At 43.8% G+C, this 23,037-nt stretch overlaps 1 protein-coding gene across 1 annotated transcript in view; it reads right to left on the bottom strand.

Moving 5' to 3' along the window:
* LOC122796436 overlaps nucleotides 1–23,037 on the bottom strand; it is a 2,401,740-nt gene that overhangs the window by 15,686 nt on the left and 2,363,017 nt on the right. Inside the window, exon 21 of the mRNA XM_044064908.1 lies at nucleotides 19,063–19,225. Coding sequence (XP_043920843.1) covers nucleotides 19,063–19,225 — 163 coding nt within the window. The remainder of the gene's footprint in view (nucleotides 1–19,062; nucleotides 19,226–23,037) is intronic.

Here is a 23,037-nt window from a genome sequence, read left to right as displayed (position 1 = left end):
GTTGCTGTCACTCCAGGACTGACGTCAGTGGTATAAAATCAGGCAGCTGATGCCATTACATCAGTTTTTCTTGCCCCAGCTGTCAGGAGACCCCCAAATGGGAGCTAGGTTATTGTGGAAGACCACCAACAGTAGACTGTAAATACCAGAATATTCCCTGTAAGGAGAGAGAGAAAGAGAGAGAGACAAGGGGGGTGGAGGGTGGGAAACCAGGACTGCAACAGTGAATACACTCAACATCTACATTTATGGTAAGTGTACTATGTTCTTCATGTTTCAATGTTGCAGTCATCACACACGGGCTGATTCCCAAAGCTGAAGAAAAGGGTGGAGGCAGTCAAGAAGACTGGGGACTGGCTAGGATGCCCTGCAAGACTGCGGTGGCAAAGCCTACTCTGGATTTGGAGAAGATAGACAAGTGGTAATGCTTGGTGAAGGTATGAACAGAAGTCTATATTGCAGCCACCAGAATGTCCTTGGTGGGAACCTCTCTGAGAAAAACTGCAGAGGTGGAGGTTGCCCTGGTGGAATGCGTCCTGACCCCCTTTGGGGGCAGTTTCCCATGCTGTTTGTAGCAGAAATGGATGCAGTGTGCTATCCATTTGGAGATTGTTTGGGTATGGCCTTGCCCTCTGCCCCTGCTGTGAAGCTGACTAGCAATTGGGCAATTTTTCTAAACAATTTAGTCCTATCCAGATAGAATCTGAGCTGTGTGTACACATCTAGAGAGTGCAGAATCCTTCCCCCCCTTGTTTTGTGGGTTAGAGAAAAAGGTGGGCAAATGAATGTATTGGTTGAGAGCCACACTGGACATCACTTTAGGCATGAAGGATGGGTTAGTCCTGAGGGAGACCCTGTTAGCATGGAAATGATGACGGGCTCTACAGCCATGAGTGCTTGTAGCTCAGAAACTCTTCTAGCTGAAGTGATGGCCAAAAGCAAGGCTGTTTTCCAAGACAGGAATTTTAACTGCTGAAGCTGCAGGCTCAAAGGGGGTAGGGTGAGCTTTTCCAACACAAAGTTAAGGTCCCAGGCTGGAGTAGGAGCTCTTCTGGGTGGTCTTAAGTTGTTAGCCCCTCTTAGGAACTGTTAGATGAGAGGGTGTGAGAAGAGATGTGGCTCTGTGTTGTAATAAGCAGAGATGGCAGAGGCATGAATTTTAATAGAAGAGAAGGATAGACCCCTGTGTCATAGGTCTGCTAGGTAATCCAGGATGAGAGGTAGGGAGGGCTGTGCTGTTTTGGCTCCCTTAGCCTGGATCCAAGTGCAAAACCTTTTCCACTTGTCAGCATAGGATATTCTAGTGCTGGGGCATCTGGCCTCACATATAACATCCAGGACTTGTTTGCTGAGGCTGACAGCTGGAGGAGAGGTCAGGGAATAAGCCATGCTGCCAGGTTTGGTGTCTGCATTTGTGGATGCATGAATTCTCCATTCTTCTGGGATAGGAGTGTTGGGATCTTGCTCCCAGGAATACAGTTTTGTGTTTGGGGACTAGTTTTGATTTTTTACGTTGATAGTATAACCCAGGGAAGTCAGTAGGTCCTTTACATAGGTCAGATGCTGTAACAGCTTTTCCTGTCTGCCTGAATCAGGCAATTGTCTAAGTAGGGATAAATTTGAATATTTCTTTGTCTGCAAAAAGCAATGGCTGGAGCCAGGCATTTTGTGAAAACTCTGGGAGCAGGGATAAGCCAAAGGGAAGTGCAGAGAAAGTACAGTTGTGTACACTTACCATAAATGTAGATGTTAGAGTGTATTCACTGTTGCAGTCATCACACTTGGGTTGTCTGCCTGCAGGTGGGCTGAATACCAGAGTCTTGGGATTTCTGCGTTGGATGCTGTCACCTCTTCCATGACGTCAGGGGTATAAAACATGCAGCCGATGCCATTACATCAGTTTTCTTGCCCCAGATGTCAGGAGCCCCAAAATAAGAAGGAATTGCATGGTGTGGAACACCTCCAGTTGTTGTTTGTCTTTTGGGCTTTTCCCGGTTAGGGTTTGCCACAGCGGAACTCCGGTCTGCTAATGATTGGTAGTTGATTCTTATGGTGCCGAGCTGCCAGCCTGATGGCCAACTTTCAGCAAAGGCACGCCCATTCACGCATGTCTTTCAGAGGCCACAAGACCGCGGGGAGGACATGTAGACTCCACACAGAAGGCACTCCAGCCGAGAATTGAACAGGAGAACCTCTTGCTGTGAGGCAACAACGCTACCACTGTACCACCGCGGATTAAAAAGTAAATACCATTGCCATAAGATATGGCCAAAAAGAGAATAGGTAAAAAAAAAATAGAAAAGTCAGGGGGCTGGAGGGAGGGATAACCAGGACTGCAACAGTGAATATACTCGAACATCTACATTTATGGTAAGTGTACAACAACTGTACTATGTTCTTTGTGTTTCACTGTTGCAGTCATCACCCTTGGGTTGATTCCCAAAGCTGAGGAAGGGTGGAGGCAGTCAAGAAGTATTGGGGCTGGCTAGCAGGCCTTGTAAGACTGCTGTGGCAAATCCAGCTCTGGATTTAGAAAAGATAGGTAAGTGGTAATGCTTGATGGTGTGTACAGAACTCCAGGTTGCAGCTTCCAGGATATCCCTGGTAGGGACTCCCCTGAGAAATGCTGTAGAGGTTGAGGTAGCCCCTAGTGGAATGAGTTCCAATCCCCTGTGGGGTAGGTTTTCCGTGGTGTTTGTAGCAGAAATGGATGCAGTGTGCTATCCATTTGGAAATGGTTTGCTTTGAAATGGCCTTGCCCTCTGCCCCTGTAGCAAACCTGACTAGCAGCTGGTCAGATTTTCTGAAAGGTTTAGTTCTGTCAAAGTAGAACCTGAGCTGTGTGTGCACGTCCAAGGAGTGGAGAATCCTTTCCCCTTTATTCTGAGGATTAGGGAAAAAGGTTGGTAAATGGATGGATTGGTTTAAAGCCACACTGGATACCACCTTGGGCATAAATGATGGGTTAGCCCTGAGGGAAACCCTGTCCGCATGGAAAATAATGAAGGGTTCTACAGCCATTAGTGCCTGCAACTCAGACACTCTTCTTGATGAAGTGATGGCTAGAAGTAAAGCCATTTTCCAAGAGAGGAATTTTAACTCTGCTCAGCAGCAGCCTCAAAAGGGGAAGCATGAGCTTCTCTAGTACAAAGTTAAGGTCCCAGGCAGGGGTGGGAGCTCTCCTAAGGGGCCTTAAATTGTTAGCTCCACTTAGGAACTATTTGATGAGATGTGAGAAAAATAGAGGTGGCTCAATATTGTAATGAGCGGAGATGGCAGAGGCATGAATTTTAATTGATAAGAAGGATAGGCCTTTGTGGAGTAGCTCTGCTAGGTAATCTAGGATTTGAGGTAAGGTGGGCACAGCTGTGTCCTTTCCCCTTGAGACTAGCTCCAAGAACAGTATATTTTCCACTTTTCTGAATAGGATTTCCTAGTACTATGCCGTCTGGCCTCAAGGATGACGTCAAGCACCTGTTTGCTGATGGTGTATTCAGGGGATAAGCCAGGCTGCAAGGTTCACGGTTTGTAGCTGTGGATGCAAAATCTGTCCCTCCTGCTGAGACAGCAGGGAAGGTGTGTGATGTAGGTGCCAAGGTGGCACTGCTGTCAGACTGTGTAGGAGTGGGCAACAATGCTGGCGTGGCCAGTCTGAGGCAGTAAGGATTGTCCTTGGCCTGTCCTGTTTGATGTTGAGTAGTACTTTTGAGAGGAGGGGCAAGGTATAAATTGAGAGGTTTTCCCATGTAAAGGATAGGGCATCCACTTTCCACACTTGGCTGTGGGGATTTCTGGTGCAAAATTTGCTCAACTGATGGTTTTGGGGGTAGGTAAAGAGGTCCACCTCTGGAGTCTCCACCTGTGGATTAGACGTTTGAATGAGTTGGGTTCCAGCTTCCACTTGTGTGGGTCCAGTAGATTTCTGCTTAAGTTGTCTGCCAGTGAATTTTGTTTGCCTGGCAGGAATTGAGCTTGCAGGTGCACTTGGTTGCTCAAGGCTGTGTTCCACAGTGCCATAGCTAATCTGCAGAGTGGGTAGGAATGAGTTCCCCCTGCTTGTTTATGGACCACATAACTGTGATGTTGTCTGTCTTTATCAGGAATTGTCCTGGAAGGATACGGTATTTGAAGGCTGTCAAAGCATTCTGTACAGCTAACATTTCTTTTTGATTGATAAGCAGGGGAATTTGTCCTGGGCTACATTTGCCTGCCATGTGAGCCCCCATGCTTAGGTCTGTTGCCAGGGTTTGGGCGGTGAGGAATCAATTGAAAGGAAGTCCCTTGTTGTGGTTGCATGCCTCTGCCCACCAAAGGAACTCTGCCCTTGGAAACACTGATTCCTATCATTCCTTGTCTAAGTCCTGAGAATGTTGACACCAGAGACTTTTTAAGTACCACTAAAGTTTCCTCATATACAGTCTTGCACATGGAATTAGTAGAATGCATGAGGCCATGAACCCTAGGGCTTGCAGTATTTTTTTTTTTTTTTTTGCAGATAGCTGGGTTTTGGTGGCCATTAGTTTGAAGTAGTTTGTGAAATAAACCTGTTTTTCCTGGAGTGAGGAATGCCATGGGAAGTTGTGTTCAAGCTTGCTCCCAGGAATACAGTCTTTTGACTGGGCAACGGTTGTGATTTCTTTTCGTTGATGGTGTACCCCAGAGAAGTCTCTTTACAAATGCCAGATGCTGAAGTAGCAATTCCTGACTGTCCGCCTGAATCAGGCAATCGTCAAGTATGGGTAAATTTGAATATTTCTCTGCCTGCAGTATGCAATGGCTGGAGCCAGGCACTTTGTGAATACCCTGGGTGCAGTAGATAAGCCAAAGGGAAGTGCAGAGAACTGATAGTGAGTAGAGTCTGCCCTGAAACGTAGATATTTCCTGCAAGATTCCCTTATGTGGATGTGCAGATAAGCTTCTTTTAAGTCTAGGGTGACTAGACAGGCATCCTTGGCTAGCATAGGTAGAAGCTGTTGCAGAGTCAGCATTCTGAATTTTGGGACCACCAGAAAGGTGTTGAGAACTGACAGATCTAGGATAGGGCGCCAACAGCCCTTTTTTCTGGGCACCAGGAACAGTCTGGAGTAGAAACCCTGTCCCCTTTGCTTTACTGGCACACGTTGAATAGCCCTGATACTGAGAAGAGAAATTACTTGCTTTTGAGCCTCTGCCCACTGGTTTGGAGGAAGGTCTGGCAACCCCGCTTGGGGTTGGCAGTGAGTGGAAGTAGAATCTGTATCCCTGGGATACAATGTTTAGGACCCATCAGTCCTAGGTAATGGACATCTAGTTTTTTGCATGCAGGGCGAGTTTTCCTCCTAGGGGTGCAAGTACTTGGGCTTTGCTGGGAAGGAAGCTAGACAAGTCATTGTGAACTTTTTCCATAAGAGGTGTGGCTTACCTCTCCCTGTTTTAGAGGCGGGAAGCACTCCATTGTTTAGATCTCTGCATACCCTGAGACTGTAGTCTTGGTGGTCTGTTACCCCTGGTTTGGACTGAGAAGGCCTGGGAGGGACTGGAAAGGACCAGTTTTTTGAAGGCCAATACCTACTGAATCTAGGTGGCTGCATCTATAATAAATCTTTAACAGTTTGCACAGATTTAGCTTTTTCCTCCATCTTTTTAAGAACTATTTCTGCTTTTGTGCCCAACAAACTTTCCTGGTTTAATGGAGCATCTAGTAATTTTGCTTTGACATGGTCTGGCAAGATTTGCTCCTTCAGACAAGCATGCCTTCTCAGTACAGACCCAGTGACAGCAGCCCTTCAAGATGCTTCTAAGGCATTGAAACCACACTGCAAAGTATGTTTACTGACTAGGTTTGCAGAACGCATTAACTCTTGTAATTCTTTATTTTTTGTACAATTTGGAAGCGACATTTTTTGTTTTAGTTCCATAATATGGTGATGGTACTTCAACATGTGAAACTGGCAATTGAAAGCCATGATGGCAAGAGTTGCAGAGGTATATACCTTCTTACCCCATCTGTCTAAAGCTCTAGAATCCCTGAACGAAGGGGTAGGGTTTTTGGTTATAATGGCCTTAATGCCTTTAGGTCCCTGGGAAATGGTCTCTGGATCCGCAGTGGGATTCCTAAAGAGAAATTTGTGAGAGTCAGGTACTCTGTAGTACCGATCAGGCTTTCTAGGAGCTGGTGGTAAAGTATCAGGAGTAAGACTAGATTCCATGAAGACAATCTACAATATCCAGGAAAGGGGGTATATAGCTAGAGGCCTGTGATGAGGCAAGTCTGAAAATTTTCTGCGTCTCTTTTTGGACTGAGGGTAGTCCTGGCATTCCCAGTGGAAATGCTCTCAAAGTATGCAAGGTTTCACCAAAAGTAAAGTCCTCTGGAGCGGGAGTCAAAGGGTATGGAATCCTCTGCACCTGAATACTCACAGGTAGATAAGGGTATATCTTGGTAATCAGAGGATTAAGAGTCCTCATGGTCTGTAGAATCAGAAGGAAAATCAGTTCTTTGTCTTTTAGAGGGGGAAGGCTGGCTTCCTCTAATTAAAGTTATAAGGTCTTCAGCCATTCAAATCATTTGTTTCTGTGGCAAGGGAGCTTGAGCATGCACTTTGGTCATCTGGTTTTCTAGGGGTAGTGTGAACTCTGGGCCTGAGAAACTCGGTAGTTTTAGTCAAAAACTAAGTTGGTTTAATACGAACATCAGAAGGTCAGAATACACCCTCAGAAGCTGATGGTTGCACAGCGGCTCTGGACCCATCCAAGGTAGAGACATCCGCAGGTTCCATAGTCGAAGAAGCATCTCGAGGCATACTGGACTCTGAATGGGTCACAGCAGAGGCCTGCGAATCAGTAGAAGCGGGTATCAGGGGCTGTGAAGGTGCCTCACTGAGTACCGGCGGACTGGCGACTAGCTTAACGGAAGCGTCGTTGGCAGTTTTGTACCTATGCTGTCTTGCCTCTGTCTTTATCCTTATGTTTTTTCAGAAGATCGGTAGTCGGATGGCTTATCTTTCGGAATACAGAGAACAAGAGCGAAAGGATTTAGCGACAAAGCCCGACGATAAATAGTTCGAGCGTTAGGCACAAAACCGACAGCGAGGAACATCGTGGTCTGGGCCTAAACAGGTGACGCAGTAAGAATGAAAATCTGAGAAGTTTTTGCTTTCCATAGGCAAGACAATTGTTAGCTTTTTCTGACATCGGTTAGAGCAAGAAAAAAGGATCCCCAATGGAGTACTTAGCTTTAGAAGACTTCAGGTTTGAAACTCGAAAAACAAAAATTTCAGGATGCAGCCAACTGGCACTTGCGAACTGCTTCTGCTTCAGGCATGAAAAGCTGATGTAATGTCATCAGCTGCATGTTTTATACCCCTGATGACCTGACGACATGGAAGAGGTGACAGCATCTGACGCAGAAATCGCAAGACTCTGGTATTCGGGCCGACTGATGCCACCTGCAGGCAGATAACCCAAGTGTGATGACTGCAACTGTGAAACACAAATAACATCTGAAAGTGCATAGATCCTGCCCTGAAACGTAGATATTTCCTGCAAGCTTCCCTGAGTGGGTTGTGTAGGTAGGCCTCTTTTAGGTCTAGGGTCGCTAACCAAGCATCCTTTGAAAGCATAGGAAGAAACTACTGGAGGGTGAGCATTGTGAAATTTGGTATCACCAGAAAGGTGTTTAGAATGGATAGATTGAGGATTGGGTGCCAGGTGCCCTCTTTTCTGGGTACCAGAAAGTGTGTGGAATAGAAACCTTGGCCTATCTGGTCTGCAGGAACATGCTGTATTGCCCTCATGGAGAGCAGGGAATGGACTTGCTTTTTGGCCTCTGTCCACTGGTTTGGAGGAAATACTGGGAACCCTTTTGGGATTGGCAGAGTGTGGAAATAAAATTTGTATCCCTGGAACACTATGTTGAGGACCCATCAATCATTGGTAATAGAGGCCCAGTTGTTGGCATGGAAGGAGAGTTTTCCTCCTAGGGGCACAAACAGGTGGGCAGAGGTAAGGGGTGGAGGTGTAAAGTCATTGTGAGTTTTTACCCTAAGGGGGTGGCTTAGCACTCCCTGTTTTTGAAGAGGAGGAACTCCATTGCTTAGATCTCTGCATTCCCTGGGACTAATGTCGAGGGGGGGGGTCTGCTTCCCCCTGGGTTTTGGCTGAGCTGGCCTGGAGGGGGCCGGAAAGGACCAGTGCTGGGAGGGGCAATGCTTACTGAACCTCAGAGGCTGCACTTGCAAAAAATCTAACTGCATAGATTTACCTTTTTCTTCCACCTTTTTAAGACCTCTTCTGCCTTGGTGTCAAACAAATTGCCTTTGTTCAATGGTGCATCCAATAATTTTGATTTGACATGGTCTGGCAAGGTCTGTTCCTTAAGCCTAGCATGCCTTTTAAGGACAGAACCAGTGACTGCTGCCCTGCAAGATGCTTCTAGGGTGTCAAAGCCACATTGCAAGGTGTGCTTAGTAACTTGGCTTGCAGAATGCATTAGCTCTTGTAATTCCTTATTTTCTGCACAAGCAGGAAAGTAAGATATTCTTTGATTGAGGAGTTCCATGGTATGCTGCTGATATTTCATCATGTGGAACTGACAATTTGGAGCTCTAACAGCAAGAGTTGCAGAGGTGTATCCTTTTTTACCCCATCTGTCTAAAGCTCAGGAATCCCTTTCTGAGGGGGTGGGATTCTTAGCTGAGGTTGCTTTAATTCCTTTAGGTCCATGGGAGATGACCTCTGGGACAGCAATAGGAATTTTTGAAAAGGAATTTGTGAGAGTCAGGGACTCTGTAGTACCTGTCTAGTTTCCTGGGAACAGGAGGAAGGGTGTCAGGAGTCAAACTGGATTCCATAAAAACATCATCCACAACATCCAGGACAGGAGGAATGGCTAAAGGTCTGTGCTGTGGTAAATCTAAGAATTCCCCGAGTCTCTTTTTTGACTGAGGATAGTCCTGACATTCCCATCAGAAATGCTCCCTTAAAGTATGTAGGGTTTCACCAAATGAAAAGTCCTCGGGAGGAGAGGCAGAAGGAATGGATTCTTCTGCATCAGAATCCTCATAAGCAGAGAGGGGTTGCATGTCTTCATATTCAGACACCTCAGAGTCATCAGACTCCTGGTCAGATAAAACTACTGGGGATAAGTCTCTCTTTCTTTTGGAAGGGGTAGCCTGGCTTCCCCTAATAAGCATAATAAGGTCTTCCACCATTTTAAGCATTTGAGATTGAGTCATGGAAGCAGGTGCCTGAGCTTGGGTAGTCAGTTTTTTTAGACGCAGTTCGTACCCTGGGGCCTTATAAACTCGGTAGTGTTAGAAAGAACTGAAGACGCGAAAGAAGTCTGTTTGTGTCGAGTATCGGTAGTGCGAAGACCTTCCTCGGAAGCCGGTGCCTGCTCAGCAGCTCTGGACCCATTCAAGGTAGAGACATCCACAGGATCCTTAGTCGGAGTCTCACAACATACTGGACTCTGAATGGGTCTCGGTAGAGGCCTGCGAATCCACAGAAGCGGGCATCAGGGACTGCGAAAGCACCTCACTGAGGACTGGAGAACTGACGACTAGCTTAATGGAAGCGTTGTCAGCAGTTTTGGACCTGTGCGGTCTGTCACTGTCTTTATCCTTACGTTTTTTTCAGAAGATCGTTAGTTGGATGGCTTACCGAAGCCATATCGGAATACGAGGACTGAGAGAGAAAACATTTAGCTACAATAAGGGCTCGATGACATACAGCTCTGGCATTGAATAAAACACAAAAGCGACAGCAAGGGACGTTGTGGTCTGGGCCTAAACAGGTGACGCGGTAAGAATGGAAGTCTTGGTGTGGTATTTGCCTTCCACAGGCAAGACAATAGTTAACTTTTTCTGACATCGGCTAGAGCAAGAAAATATGATCCTCCAACGGGGTATTTAGCTTTAGAAGACGTCTACTTCAATTCAGAAACGAAAACTCAGGTAGCGACCGACCGGCACTCGTGCAAACTGCTTCTGTTTCGGGCAGCTCAGCAAGAAAGGCTGGTGCAATGGCATCGGCTACCAGATTTCATACCACTGACGACCTGACGTCAGTCCTAGAGCAACAGCGACCGACGCAGAAATAAGTCTCTGGTATTCAGGCCGACTGAGGGCTACCCCTGGCAGGATAACCCAATTACTGCAACAGTGAAACACGAAGAACATCACCTAGACTCCCCAAAGGAATTCATCATGGAGGACACAGATTACTATGAAGGGGAGGGTTCCCCACGGTCACCCTAGAAGGCATCTCCTTTGGAGACATCCTTAAGCAGAGGGTTGGCTGGACTTCCCAACAGCCCTCCCCAGAGGAATCGGTGTACCTGAACGCTTTCAGTGCTCGACCATCTACCTCTTGGAAAACTATTAGTAAAATGAAAAAAAGGCTTCCACCACAACAAAAAGTTCACTGAGAAATTCTGTTAAAATGTAGGCTTTAATAAAACATGCGATGGAAAATGGTCGGAAAACTAATACTACTTTTAATGCAGGTATGCACAATCCTTTATTTGATATCAATATAAAGACTGGTGTGAATCAGGAACTGATTACAGACTGTAATGAAGAATTTGATAACATCTTTAGAGAAGTTGAGAATGCAGCCTATAAGCTCAAGAGGCTGCAATGGCAGCGATTTCACATGGAAGCGTGTCTACACCATAATGTGATACAGAGGGGATTGAGAATTAGGTGTATGCCCAGCTATGGGAACACCTACCCAGATCTCCTGGCCAAATGGCAGGAGATTAACATAGAGACAAGCTTCCGATACACGCAGCTGCTAATAGACTACTTTAAGCCACATGAAGATGAGGTTTCTGCTCTTATTGAATGTAAGCAAAAGCGAATGGAAACTATGAGATTACCTGATAGCTGCTTGTTTGAGCTAGAAACCCTACCCTGCAAGATAAATTGGAAACCTATGAGAACAAATTGAAAATATAAAAATTAACAAACTAAAGAGTGATTATTTTGATTTTACTAACAGTCGCCTGTTTGAGTGGCCGAGGGATGAGAGAGCACCAGATAGAAAAGAACGCTCTGACAACATGGGAAATGTACCTGTGACACGCAGGACTGTTTCTAGTGTGAATGTACATGCTGAAGTACATAGTAATATGCACACTAATGGGCAACATCCTGAATTAGCCTCTCGCAATACTCCTAACAATAGGACTAATGGTAGTATAGTTAACAATGACTCTGATATGCTCGAGGTCATTACATCGCTAACGGAAAATGATAATGCAGTGAATGTAGACACTGCGTCAGCAGGAAGCATTCAGCCTTCAAGTGAAATAGTTCTGAGCGTGATACCAAAGAAGGGATCTGTCCATGCACCTTTGTTACAGCAACTCCCTTTTTTATTAACACAGAAAAATGTCGGGAGATCCAGGTCAGAAAGCAGAGAGAGGAAAAAGAGAAAGGTAACTTAGGAACCTCAATGAGCTTAGATGAATCAATTTCGTTGGTAATTAATATATCCAATTATGAGGTGACAGCTACCCAAAAGAGTGTTCTGCAAAGAGGCTTGAGCTTTATACCCTCAATACGCTCTGACCTGAGTGAGTTAGTGACAGACTTAAGGTGCTTTGGTAGGAACGTTACGTTGAAGTGTCTTTTTGACAATGAAAATACTGGTACAAACTATGCATCATCTGTGTTGAAAAAACCAAGTTCCTTTGTCCCCAGCAATCATCCCACTGTGGAGATGTTCTTACGGTTATGTTAGAATGAGGTGTTTGAACGGAGGTCAAAAGGACAAAGTAAACACAATTTAACACAGGATGAGTTTCAGGCATTAAAAGAATTGCAAACAATGAAAGAAGTTATTTTCAGACCAGCTGACAAAGGAGGAGCTTTAATAGTGATGAATTCAACACAGTATGCCCAGAAAATACATAAGCCATAGTGATACATACCACAAAATTGAGAAGTATCAAGTAGACAGATTGATTTCCTCAGTAAAGAATGTCCTGTATGACAAATTAATGACTAAAGCAATTGATAAAAATCTATATGACTTTCTTGAAATGGTATATCCAACTATACCTGTTATCAAAGGGTTGCCTAAGATTCATAAGAACAATGTTGACCCCCCCCTCTGAGACCGATAGTTTCGGGGAGAGGATGGGTCACTGAGCCCATTTCAATCTATGCGGAAACTGAACTCAAGAAGTTGTTGCCTTTCGCACATACTGTCTTGAGGGACACTGGTCAGCTGCTGGAGAGACTGTATGAAAGAATGGAGCAAGAAAGCTCCATAGACAACCTCATTTTGGTGACTATGGACGTCAACAATTTATTCACTTGCATACCCAACGATATAGGAATAGAAGCAGTAAGGGACTTTGCCTCTCATTTTGAAGTAAACATGGATGTGAACCTAGTATGCAGCTTCCTGGAATTGGTCCTGGAGAGCAATGTGTTCCTCTATGGTGAGAGCTACTATTGGCAGAAATGGGGGGTAGCCATGAGCACCCCCTGTGCAAACAGCTATGCCAATATAGTCCTAGCTGAATGGGAAATGGATACGAAAAATGAATGGAAGGAATGCATCATCTTTTACAATAGATTTGTGGATGATGTTATATTCCTATGGAAGGGCAGTATGCAACGCCTAAATGATTTTGTCAACTATTTAACAAGTACGACTAGCTTTCTAAGATTTGAAGTGAAAACATCAGCAAATGAGATTGAGTTCTTAGATGTGAGAATTTCAATGAATAAAAGCAAAGGAATCAGCACCACTATACTGAGGAAACCAAACTGGAGGAACCATATGCTATACTACAATAGCAAGCACCCGTGACATGTTTTTCAGAATACTGCTGAAAATCAAGTGACCAGGATATCCAAGCTCTGTACTGACGATGATGATTTTCAGCAGGAACAAGACAAACTATTACAGAATTTTGCTTCAAGAGGCTATAATGAAAAACAATTAGTTATGAGTAAAGGCAAAGTAATGTCCATTTGATGCAACAAAGGGCAACCGTACTACTCGAAACGGAAGCAGAGTGATGTGAAGAAAGGTGGGAAACAGCAACAGTCTCAGATGCATGATGACCTACAGCACTGACTCCTTTGATGTCCATGAAACCATCAAGAAATTTTGGCCAGTCTTAACTGCTGACAAAAAAATTAAGAGAATTGTAGGGGAAACACCTAAGTTTGGTTACAAAAACAAGAAGAACTTAAAGGATTTATTGTGCAACTAGGATGGAATACCTAACAAGCAGAGTACAGAAGGAAGAAATAGGTTAGGAACTTGGAAATGTGGCTTTTGCAAATGCTATAAGTACTCTGGTTTTGCTAACTGCAACACCAAGAATGTTATATACGTTGGCACTTGTAATTTGTGCCAAGCCTATTATGTAGGAAAGACCAACAGAAAGTTTAAGGGACGGATACTTCGCCATCTGTTAGACATCAAGAATAAAGTGGTAACCAATGCCCTATATGGACATGTGTATGAAAATCCAGGGCATTCATTTAGCTTTATGGTTATCTCAAATGTGACTACTAACCTTCGTGGAGGAGACATTGTCAACAAAACTGAAAAGGAAGAAAGCAAATGGATCATGAACCTCAGAGCTAATTTATTTCCAGGGCTCAACAGAGTAGTTCCTATTAAACCTATTTTGAAAGAGAGAAGCCTAATTAAGAAATGAAAGTGAGGCTTAAGGAAGGTGTGCATCTGATTGCTGTATATGATTGGTTGAGCAATTAAGGATCTTTATTTAACAGCAGTAAGTCAGGTCTACACACTAGGATCCGAAGAAGGTTTTTTAACTGAAAGTGCTTATCCTGTTTGACCTGCAACTTGAACAGCACAATTTGTGCTTTTTATTTCTTCGTTTTATTAAAGCCTACATTTTAACAGAATTTTTCAGTGAACTTTTTGTTGTGGTGGAAGCCTTTTTTTCATTTTACTATTTTTACCTATTAAGGCTTCCTCTGGAGGTGGTTTTTGGTTTGGTTGTTCGTGTCTTGGAAAATTATGCTCATTAAGTTGATCTCACAGTGGGTGTGGAAAGCTCTTGACATCATAGAAATCATGCCCAAGAGACCAGACAAAATTCTGCCTGCTCCCGAGGATCACCTGTTTTGGGCAAAGGGATTGGCAGTAGATGCCATAGTGGTAGCAGTGGCCACAAAAAAAGCAACTGACAGAGGAAAATTCCACTATCCATCCTCCTAACAGAGTCTCAGGCAATGGATAGGTTTGGCAAGCGGGTTTACGCTTCATTGACCTGTGCATTACAGCCCTTGAACTTTATGGCACACTTCACCAAACTTCAAAGGGAACTGATTAAAGAGTTATCAGATACCCTGGCAGGAGCCATATCTAACGAAGTCCAAGATAAGGTTGCTTCTCAGCTGGCCAACTTAGAGTCCATTTCAAACTCTTCCATGAGGCTCATAGCACATGCAGCCAAAGGAATGACTAGAGCAGTAGGATCGAGTGTAGCCATAAGGAGACATGCCTGGATGCACTTGTGCAAATTTGTAGAGTCATTCCAAGTCTTCATCCATCAATTCCCCTTTTTGATGGATTGTCCCTTTTTGGCCCTAAAGTTGGAGAAACTTTATCCAGGTATGAAAAGGATGGAAAGACCCTTTCTGCAGTGGGAGTATGTTTTTCTACTCCTGAACAGTCCTATTTTACGAACCCGAGGAGTGGCAAAATGTGGTTCAAAAAGTCCCAAGGACCTTTCCAGGACATATGGCAGTGGCACCCCAAGGACAGAGGGGAGCTTTAATGGAAGACACCATCCACGTGGTAGAGGTGGCCTGCAAAATCAGGATTCCAGGGACATGTTTCCTGGCAAACCCTACCAGCGCTCCTGAAAGAAGGCCTGATTGCCTTCTTCTGGAAGCAGTTGGGAGGCAGTTATCCATGCATCAACATGCCTGGCTTCAGATAACTTTGGATGTTTGGGTGCAGAGGATCATAACCAGAGGATACACCATTGCCTTCCTCCACACCCCACACCCCCACAACTGCAACAAAATCCCTGACATTCCACTCAGTCAGAGGGAACCAGCAGTATTAGATATTCAAAAACTGCTAGAAAAGAGAGTCATCCAAGAGGTTCAATCAGACCAGATAGAATCCAGAGTTTACTCAATGTTCTTTTTAGTGCCAAAAAAGACAGGGGACTGGAGACCAATTTTGGATCCAAGTGTTTTGAACAAGTCGAAATAAAAACTAAATGAAAACTCCAGCCAAGCTAGAACTTCCAATGAGTGACCTCCCAAACCTCCTGTAACAGAGGCACATGGGATATATGCAAATGACCCTTATGAATATCAGGTGATTCTGATTGCCCATGACTTTTACATCTCAAGTCTTTTTTAATGGACAATTTCAGGCCAATAAAGCCAAACCCCATTAGCTATGGATATGCATATTTCGGCCTTGTTATGACCTCATCAGCACAGCACAAGCAGAGTGTTTGACTAAGCATAAGAAACACAGGGTTGTTAAACCCAGCTGATGTCCATTATCATTAGGGTGACTGCAAAATATCCTAACAAATTAAAACAAAGAGAGAGAAGGTCACACTGAAAAACCAATCACTAAAAACTAAATGAAAACTCCAGCCAAGCTAGAACTTCCAATGAGTGACCTCCCAAACCTCCTGTAACAGAGGCACATGGGATATATGCAAATGACCCTTATGAATATCAGGTGTTTCAGCTATATGGCGATTCTGATTGCCCATGACTTTTACATTTGAAGTCTTTTTAATGGACAATTTCAGGCCAATAAAGCCAAACCCCACTAGCTATGGATATGCATATTTCGGCCTTGTTATGACCTCATCAGCATAGCACAAGCAGAGTGTTTGACTATTCAACAGATGAAATTCTGGATGGTCACAGTTCAGTCTGTTCTCCCATTTCTAGGGGAAGACAATTGGATGTGCATTACCAATTATTTAAAAAATGGAGACACTCTCCAGAAGGTTTCTCCGCTTCCGGCTGGGAGCCAGTCATTATCAGTTCAGAGCTCTGCCCTTTGGCCTCACCACAGTCCCCAGGGTGTTTACCAAATGCATGGCAGTAGTGGCAGCTCACTTGACATTGCACAGATTCTGAGTTTTAACATTCTTAGACAACTGGCTCATTACCCCTCCCACCAGGCATCTTCTAGAACAACCAAGATATTATGTCCTCTAGACCTGCGTCAACCTAGAGATCTCTTTAAATTACAAAAAATCACAACTGACTCCTACCCAAACCTTAGCGTTCACAGGAGTAGCACTAAATACCAATTCTTGCATAGCTTTTCTATCTTATCTAAGATTGCAAAAAAATCAGGACCTAAGTGAAGAGAATTGTCAGAAGCAACAGAGTAACTGCACAACTAGTCTTACAAGCCTTATGGTCAATGGTGGTGGCCATAACATTATTTACCTTGGCAAGATTTCACACAAGTATCCTTCAGTGGCTTCTAGCATCCCAGTGGTCCATACTGCATCAACCAGTGTCAGACAGGATCTTGATTACCAGTCACTGCAAGAAAGACCTAGCTTGGTGGATTCAATCAGACAAAATTTTCTTGGGCCGCTCCTTTGTCCTGTCTCAACCCCAAGCCATAGTGAACACAGACACCTCTCAGATGGGGTGGGGCAGCATGTCAGGGCAAGACTGTCTAAGGTACTTGGTCCCCCATAGAGGCTAATTTGCATATCAATGTCCTCGAACTGAGGGAAGTGCTTTTAGCACTGCAGGCCTTTTAGGCTGCTCTCCCTTCAGGGATGATTGCAATTCAAATAGACTATGTCCATAGTTTGGTATGTCAACAAGCAGGGGGGAACCAAGTCTTACCCTCTTTTGTCGAGCAAGCTCTCAGAATTTGGCAGTAGGCAATTTCTTCCAACTGCTTTCTGACAGCAATGTATATTCCGGGGAGTTCCAATGTGATAGCAGACCAACAGAGCAGATGCATACTTCTGCCTCGGGAGTGGTGTCTCAATCCCAAAGTGGTGGAAAAGATTTTTCTTTGACGAGGCCAGCCTTGCTGCGAACTATCTACACTGCCTTGGAACAAGTGCAGCAGCTACTGTGCCCTGATCCCTGCTCCGGGGTAGTCACCAAGAGATGCTCTCATACACTATTGGCCCTCCGGACTTCTGCATGCCTTTCCCCCAATTCCATTAATTCCTCAATTTCAACAGAACAGGTTGAAGAGCAATGTAATCCTCATTGCTCCCTTCTGGCCTCAACAGATTTGGTTACCCTTCCTTTGGCCTCATCTGATTCAGCTACTGTGGACTCTGGATGCAGTGCCAGATCTCCTATCCCACTGAGAGGGATTAAGTCACGTGAATCTTCAAAACCTTAAGCTAACAGCTTGGTTTCTCCATTTCCATTGATCTCCAGGCATAAAACTTTCCTCCCCAGTTTGTAGAATTATTTTAGCTTCCCATAAACCTTCCACCAAAAAACTCTACAAAAGCAAATGGAAAATGTTTTCTTACTGGGTTTGTGATAATGACATTGACCACTTCTCAGCTACGACTGATGGAATCTTGGCATTTTTAGCTTTGCTTTTTGAAGCTGGGACATCTTCGTCTACTATCAACGTTCAACTAGCAGCTATTTCAAATGTTCATAATGGGTTTGAAAAATGTTCATTAAATTCTCAAACTTTGCAAAGTCTTTTAAAAAGGGACCTTGGTGTTAAAAAACCTCAGTATAAGGCTCCATCTCTACACCTTGGGACCTAAACTTGGTGTTACAGTCGATAGTGCAGTACCCCTTTAAGCCTGCTGCCAACTTCTGGTAGCGATTATGTCTGCTGGAAGAATTTCAGAATTTCAAGCTTTATCATGCAAACCTCCAAATTTGACATTTGTAAAAAGACAGGGTTTCCTTGAGAACAAACTCCTTTTTACCAAAAGTAGTCTTGGAAACAAATATCAACCAGGCAATCAATTTACCAGTATTTTTTCCCCAATTTTCAAACAAGGATGAATACTGTTTACATCTATTAGACATTCAAGACAACTGTGCTTCCACCTTCATAGAACAAAAGACATCAGAAAATCTGACCAGCTGTTTTGTTTCATTTTCAAGTACAAGAATAGGCAAGTCACCAAGGTCACCTTATCTAGATGGCTAAAAGACTATTTCCTTCATTGACAACAAAAGAAAAATTGAACTACCAGGGCATTTTAAGGCGCACACTACTAGAGCTGTGACTACTTTAGCGTTTTTTTTATTCTAAGGCTTCTATGGATGATATTTGCACAGCAGCAACATGGGGCTACCCCTCATACCTTTATTACTCATTACAAATTGGAATTGGTCTGTGAGGGAAGAGCATCATTTGGTTCTATGGTGCTCAGGAGTATTCTTTCATGATTTCTCCCAAAATCTAAGGTAGCAGGGGACTCTGCCCCATATGTCAAGGATAAAATGAAGACTGACAACGTCAGATAAAGAAGTTACTTACTTACCATAACATTAAATATGTTTTGTTCATCTTCATTTATTCTCAACTCCCCACCCTCCTTCCCCCTTCCAATTAGTTTTTTTGGTGGAATGAATATTGGCTCTAGTTATGCATTTTTTCATATCCAGCACCAGATATGGTCTCTATTAAAGGGGATTTTAGGATTGCACTTTCTCTTCTCTTTTCTATCTGCAAACTCGATCAGAGATCATCTGGAAAGGAGCATTCTGGGTAGGACTTAAGCTAGAGTTTTTGGTTCTCCCGGGCTGTAGTAAGGGGTACTACTATTTCTGCAAATTACAGGTTATTATTGGGGGACAGGGGAGGTGATCAACACAGAAGTCTAGCTAAACCTTCTTTACTGAAGGATAGTAGTCAGATTTTCTGCTGTTTTCACCAATGTCAGTGGCTCCTTGCAAAATGGATAAAAAATTTGTAAAAATCCTACTATAGCCAAGAATTGTCATATCAAACAGGTACTGTATTGTGGGAGCAATAATGTTTTACATTTCTAAATTCTTTAATATCTTAAAGGTGACCCATCTTACCCAGATACCATTACTTTATCTTTACACATTTTGAGGATTAGTTTCTTACCTTTAACATCCAGAACCAAATCTTGCCGTAGTCTGTTGAAGATGTAACCTTCAGAAGTAATGACCCAGCTACCCTTCTGTCTGTCCAGTAAGGGTGCCAAACCAAGTTTGGCACCTGCAACTATAACGCTTCCTGTAATATCCATGAAGTAGTCTTCAATTACCTTTAAGACAAAGTAGTAGCAGCAGCTTTAACGGATTTGTAAGCAGATAATAGCAAACAAGAAAAAAAAACAAAATTTTCCATACTGAAATATTACTGTTATAGCCTCACATGGCAATCAGCGCTCTTTTGAGCACAGTATAAACAAATTAGACATTTGAAAACTGATTAAATGAAAAAGATCCTTGACCTCTGAAGAAAATCAAAAGTACTTAGTTAAGTCATCTACACTCTACAATTTGGCACCTTATGCTCAGAACAACAAAGTTCACTCATGTAGACAAGCCAGCATGCTTTTTTTTTTCCATGGAGTGATTGAAGTTTCAAAACCTGCCCCTTGTGCCACAGAACATATCAAAGATGTCAAGGTTTGACATTTATTTATTTATTTTATTTTACATTTGTTAACTGGGGGTGTCTGACTTTGCCGAAAAGGTCCTTTTTCAGCAGAGGCCCGGGGAGAAAAGCTCCACAAAGAAAAATTAGACGCATCTAGTTATTTAGACATGATCAGTGTACACACAAATTACAGGAGACATGTTTTAAAAGTGGTATGCGGCACAAACAGTTACAGTAGAGAGAACAAACAAAAAATATTAATTTTAAAAATAAAGGTCATTAATAGATTTGTGGTGTACAGCTGAAATTTGGAACATAGGTAGAATACATACATAGTGCACAGGTACAGTACATACATTGTAGATTAACCAGTGTTTGTAAAATTGAAAACTATTATCAAGTGCTCTAGATTTTGTATGCATGTGTTATCCGCTTTCATGACATTCCAGTTAGGAATTCCCGTTTTTGTTTTTTTTAAACTATCAGTACAAAGCAGCAGGACTCTGTTTTTCACACCTCTGTCAGTTTCAAAGGCTTTTTACTAAGAACATAATATTAACTGAATTCTACATTTCTGTAAAGGAAGTAACTGCAAAAGAGACTGTGATCCCTTGAACAGGTGTTCATGCTACCACTGCACTTGCGAATGTGCAACAGGTTTGACATGACAGGGTCTGCTGAGGTTCATTAAGTGATGCAGAGGTTGCCTGTTAGTAGCCTGTACGATTACAAATGAAAAGTTGCTTTTGAACTCTCTTGCACTTTGTATTTAAGCCTTTCGCCTTAAATTTTCAGCTCTATTACTAATAATGTAGCTCAGAAGATACTGATATGACACAATGTGGTCTGCCTTCTCTTGCTTAGAAAGGAAGGGCCAGCATTTACTTGGGTAATTTCTGGCATACCTTTAAGATCTGGAAGGCAACAAACTCTGTATAGATTTTCTCACTTCCTCCTGTTTCGTAATCACCTCTTCAGCTGGGTGTCCAAAGAGAAGTCCTTTATCCAGTGGGAAGTCACAGAACTCTGCTTTCACTTGCTTCAGCAGGGTCCAAGTTGTCAGACTGGCATGTCTTCTATCCATAGCCCCAATTAGCAGCTACCCTGCAGGATGCATCGTATCCTCAAGAGATGGACTGCCTGGCAAAACTGACATCAAGTATCTCCTTTGTCAGTCCCTTGTCTTCTACACCCATCTACCTGCTGTCCCAACTGATTAAGGACATACACCTGGAATTTTTGACATATAAGATAGCAGCTAAAGACCATAAGAGCCAGGGATAACTGAGGTGTAGGTATCTGTCCTAAAATGATAAAGTATCCTACTCTCTGTCACTGGGAATGGGATTTCTTGGATGCAGCCAGATTTGACTCCTTGATGGAACCCATGGACTCCACTGCTGGATCAGCCACCGGGTGCTTTTGAGATGTCCAACACCAGTCATACTCAAATGCTTTGGCTTCCTTGAAGTGGGGAGCTGAGAATCAAGCAACGTAAATACATAGGTTTATAGGGTGGTACTGGGCTATCTGCCCGAATGCATATATTAGCCCAGCCACGTGCGGTATTCACCGCCCCTTTAGTAGTTCCCTAGACCCTTGTACTAGCAGCTAGTACCCTTGGCCCCTATAGTAGTGCTGTTGGTGTGATCCCCGGTGTGAACTTTCTGTTACCCATCCACTCATCAAGGTTCCTCTTGAAGAGTGATAGTGAGGGGCTCTGTCTTATGTAGATCGGGACCCTGTTCCATAGTAAGGGAAGTCTCTGCGAAGGGAATCTATTCCTCCAGCATGTTCTATTCATTGTTGTGTTGAGGTTTATATCCCTAGAGCGTGTAGCTCGAGTAGATTTGGTTTTGCTAAGATGGAGCATGTTCAACAATTCTGGGTTGGACATGGCTCTGTACGTTAGACAGACATTGCCTCTGAGAAAGCGGTATGCAACAAAGAACAGTCTTAGCTTTTTCAATCGTGCTGCATAGGGCAACTGTTTGAGGCCAGTAATCCTCTTGGTTAGGTACCTTTGTGGTCTCTCCAGCTGCTGGAGATGTCTAGCCAGGTACATTCCAATTGGTGCATTGTACTCAATAATGGGTCTGATGAGGGAGGAGTAGAGGGGCACCATTACATCCTTACATCTTGATGCAAACCCTTTCGTAATCAGATGGGTCACATAGAAGGATTTTCTAACCACTTTGGCAACATGGTTATCAAAGGAAAGCTGACTATCTACTTGGGTCCCTAGATCCCTTATTTCTTCTTCAGATTTCAGGGGATTACATCCTATGTTGTAGTTTGCGGGTCCTCTGTTTTTTCCAAAGGGGATTACTACGCATTTTTTTGCATTTAGCTTGAGACCATGGCTTTGACACCATGCATCAGTCTCATTTAGGCCCTTCTGGAGGATCTCCATGTCGGCCGGAGACTCTATTATAGCACCCAGTTTGCAGTCGTCCGCAAACTTAGTCAGCCACAGCCCTTCCGTGCTTGCCTGTACTTCTGAGAAGTATATGCCAAACAGGAGGGGCCCCAGGACAGAGCCCTGAGGCACACCACTCGTTACTGGTCTGGATTCGGACATAGATCCCGCTACTCTTACTTTATGGGATCTGTCTGAGGGTCAGTTTGCGATCCATCTTGTTACATAAGGGTTTATTGCCCAGGCTGGTGAGCTTATCAATAATACCTGAATGGGGAATGGTGTCAAATGCTTTAGCAAGGTCAAGGTAAGCCGTGTGTACCTCCTTTCCCTTATCTATAGCCTGAGTAACTGTCTCAAAGAAATCCACCAGGTTCAGGAGGAATCCACCAGGTTCAGGAGGCATGATCTGCCCTTGACGAAGCCAAACTGTGTGGGGTCCAGTGACTGGAGGTTCCCAATCTCTCCATTTATGAGTTCCATAATGATTCGCTCCATAGCCTTACAGATAAGACTGGTCAGGCTTATTGGTCGTTAGTTCCCAGGGTCAGTTGTGGCCCCACCCTTGTGTAGCGGGACCACCACTGCCATGCGCCATTCTATGGGCACATATCCTGTGGAGAGGCTGAGACTGAACAGGGTATTAAGATGCGGGGTTAATTCCTTTTGGAGCTCGCGTATGACACAGCCTGGGACACCATCTGGTCCCATGGAGGCAGTGTTTTTGGCTTAAGATAGAGCCTTGTTAACCAACATATCAGTAATAATTGGACTTACACAATCCCCTAGAACGGTAATAGGCCCTGTAGGTGGTGAGAAATTTGCACTGAACCTGTCAGCTAAGATGTTGGCAATGTCAGAAGGGTCAGTGTATTTTGTTCCATTTTGTACTAGCTCAAAACAGACCTGAGCATTGCCATTTATGTTTTTGACGTAGCCATGGAAGGCCTTATGGTTATCCTTGGCAACTTTCTTTTCAAAATTAGCTTTAGTTGACTTGATGAGGGCCCTCAATTTCTTACTAATGCTGATCAGGGATGATTTTTCTACTTGAG

Source organism: Protopterus annectens, chromosome 1.part0 (genome assembly GCF_019279795.1).
Source record: "Protopterus annectens isolate FY-2018-M chromosome 1.part0, PAN1.0, whole genome shotgun sequence".
NCBI lineage: Eukaryota > Metazoa > Chordata > Ceratodontiformes > Protopteridae > Protopterus > Protopterus annectens.
Note: the sequence above shows the minus strand (reverse complement) of the source record. Positions and strands in the feature narration are given on the sequence as shown.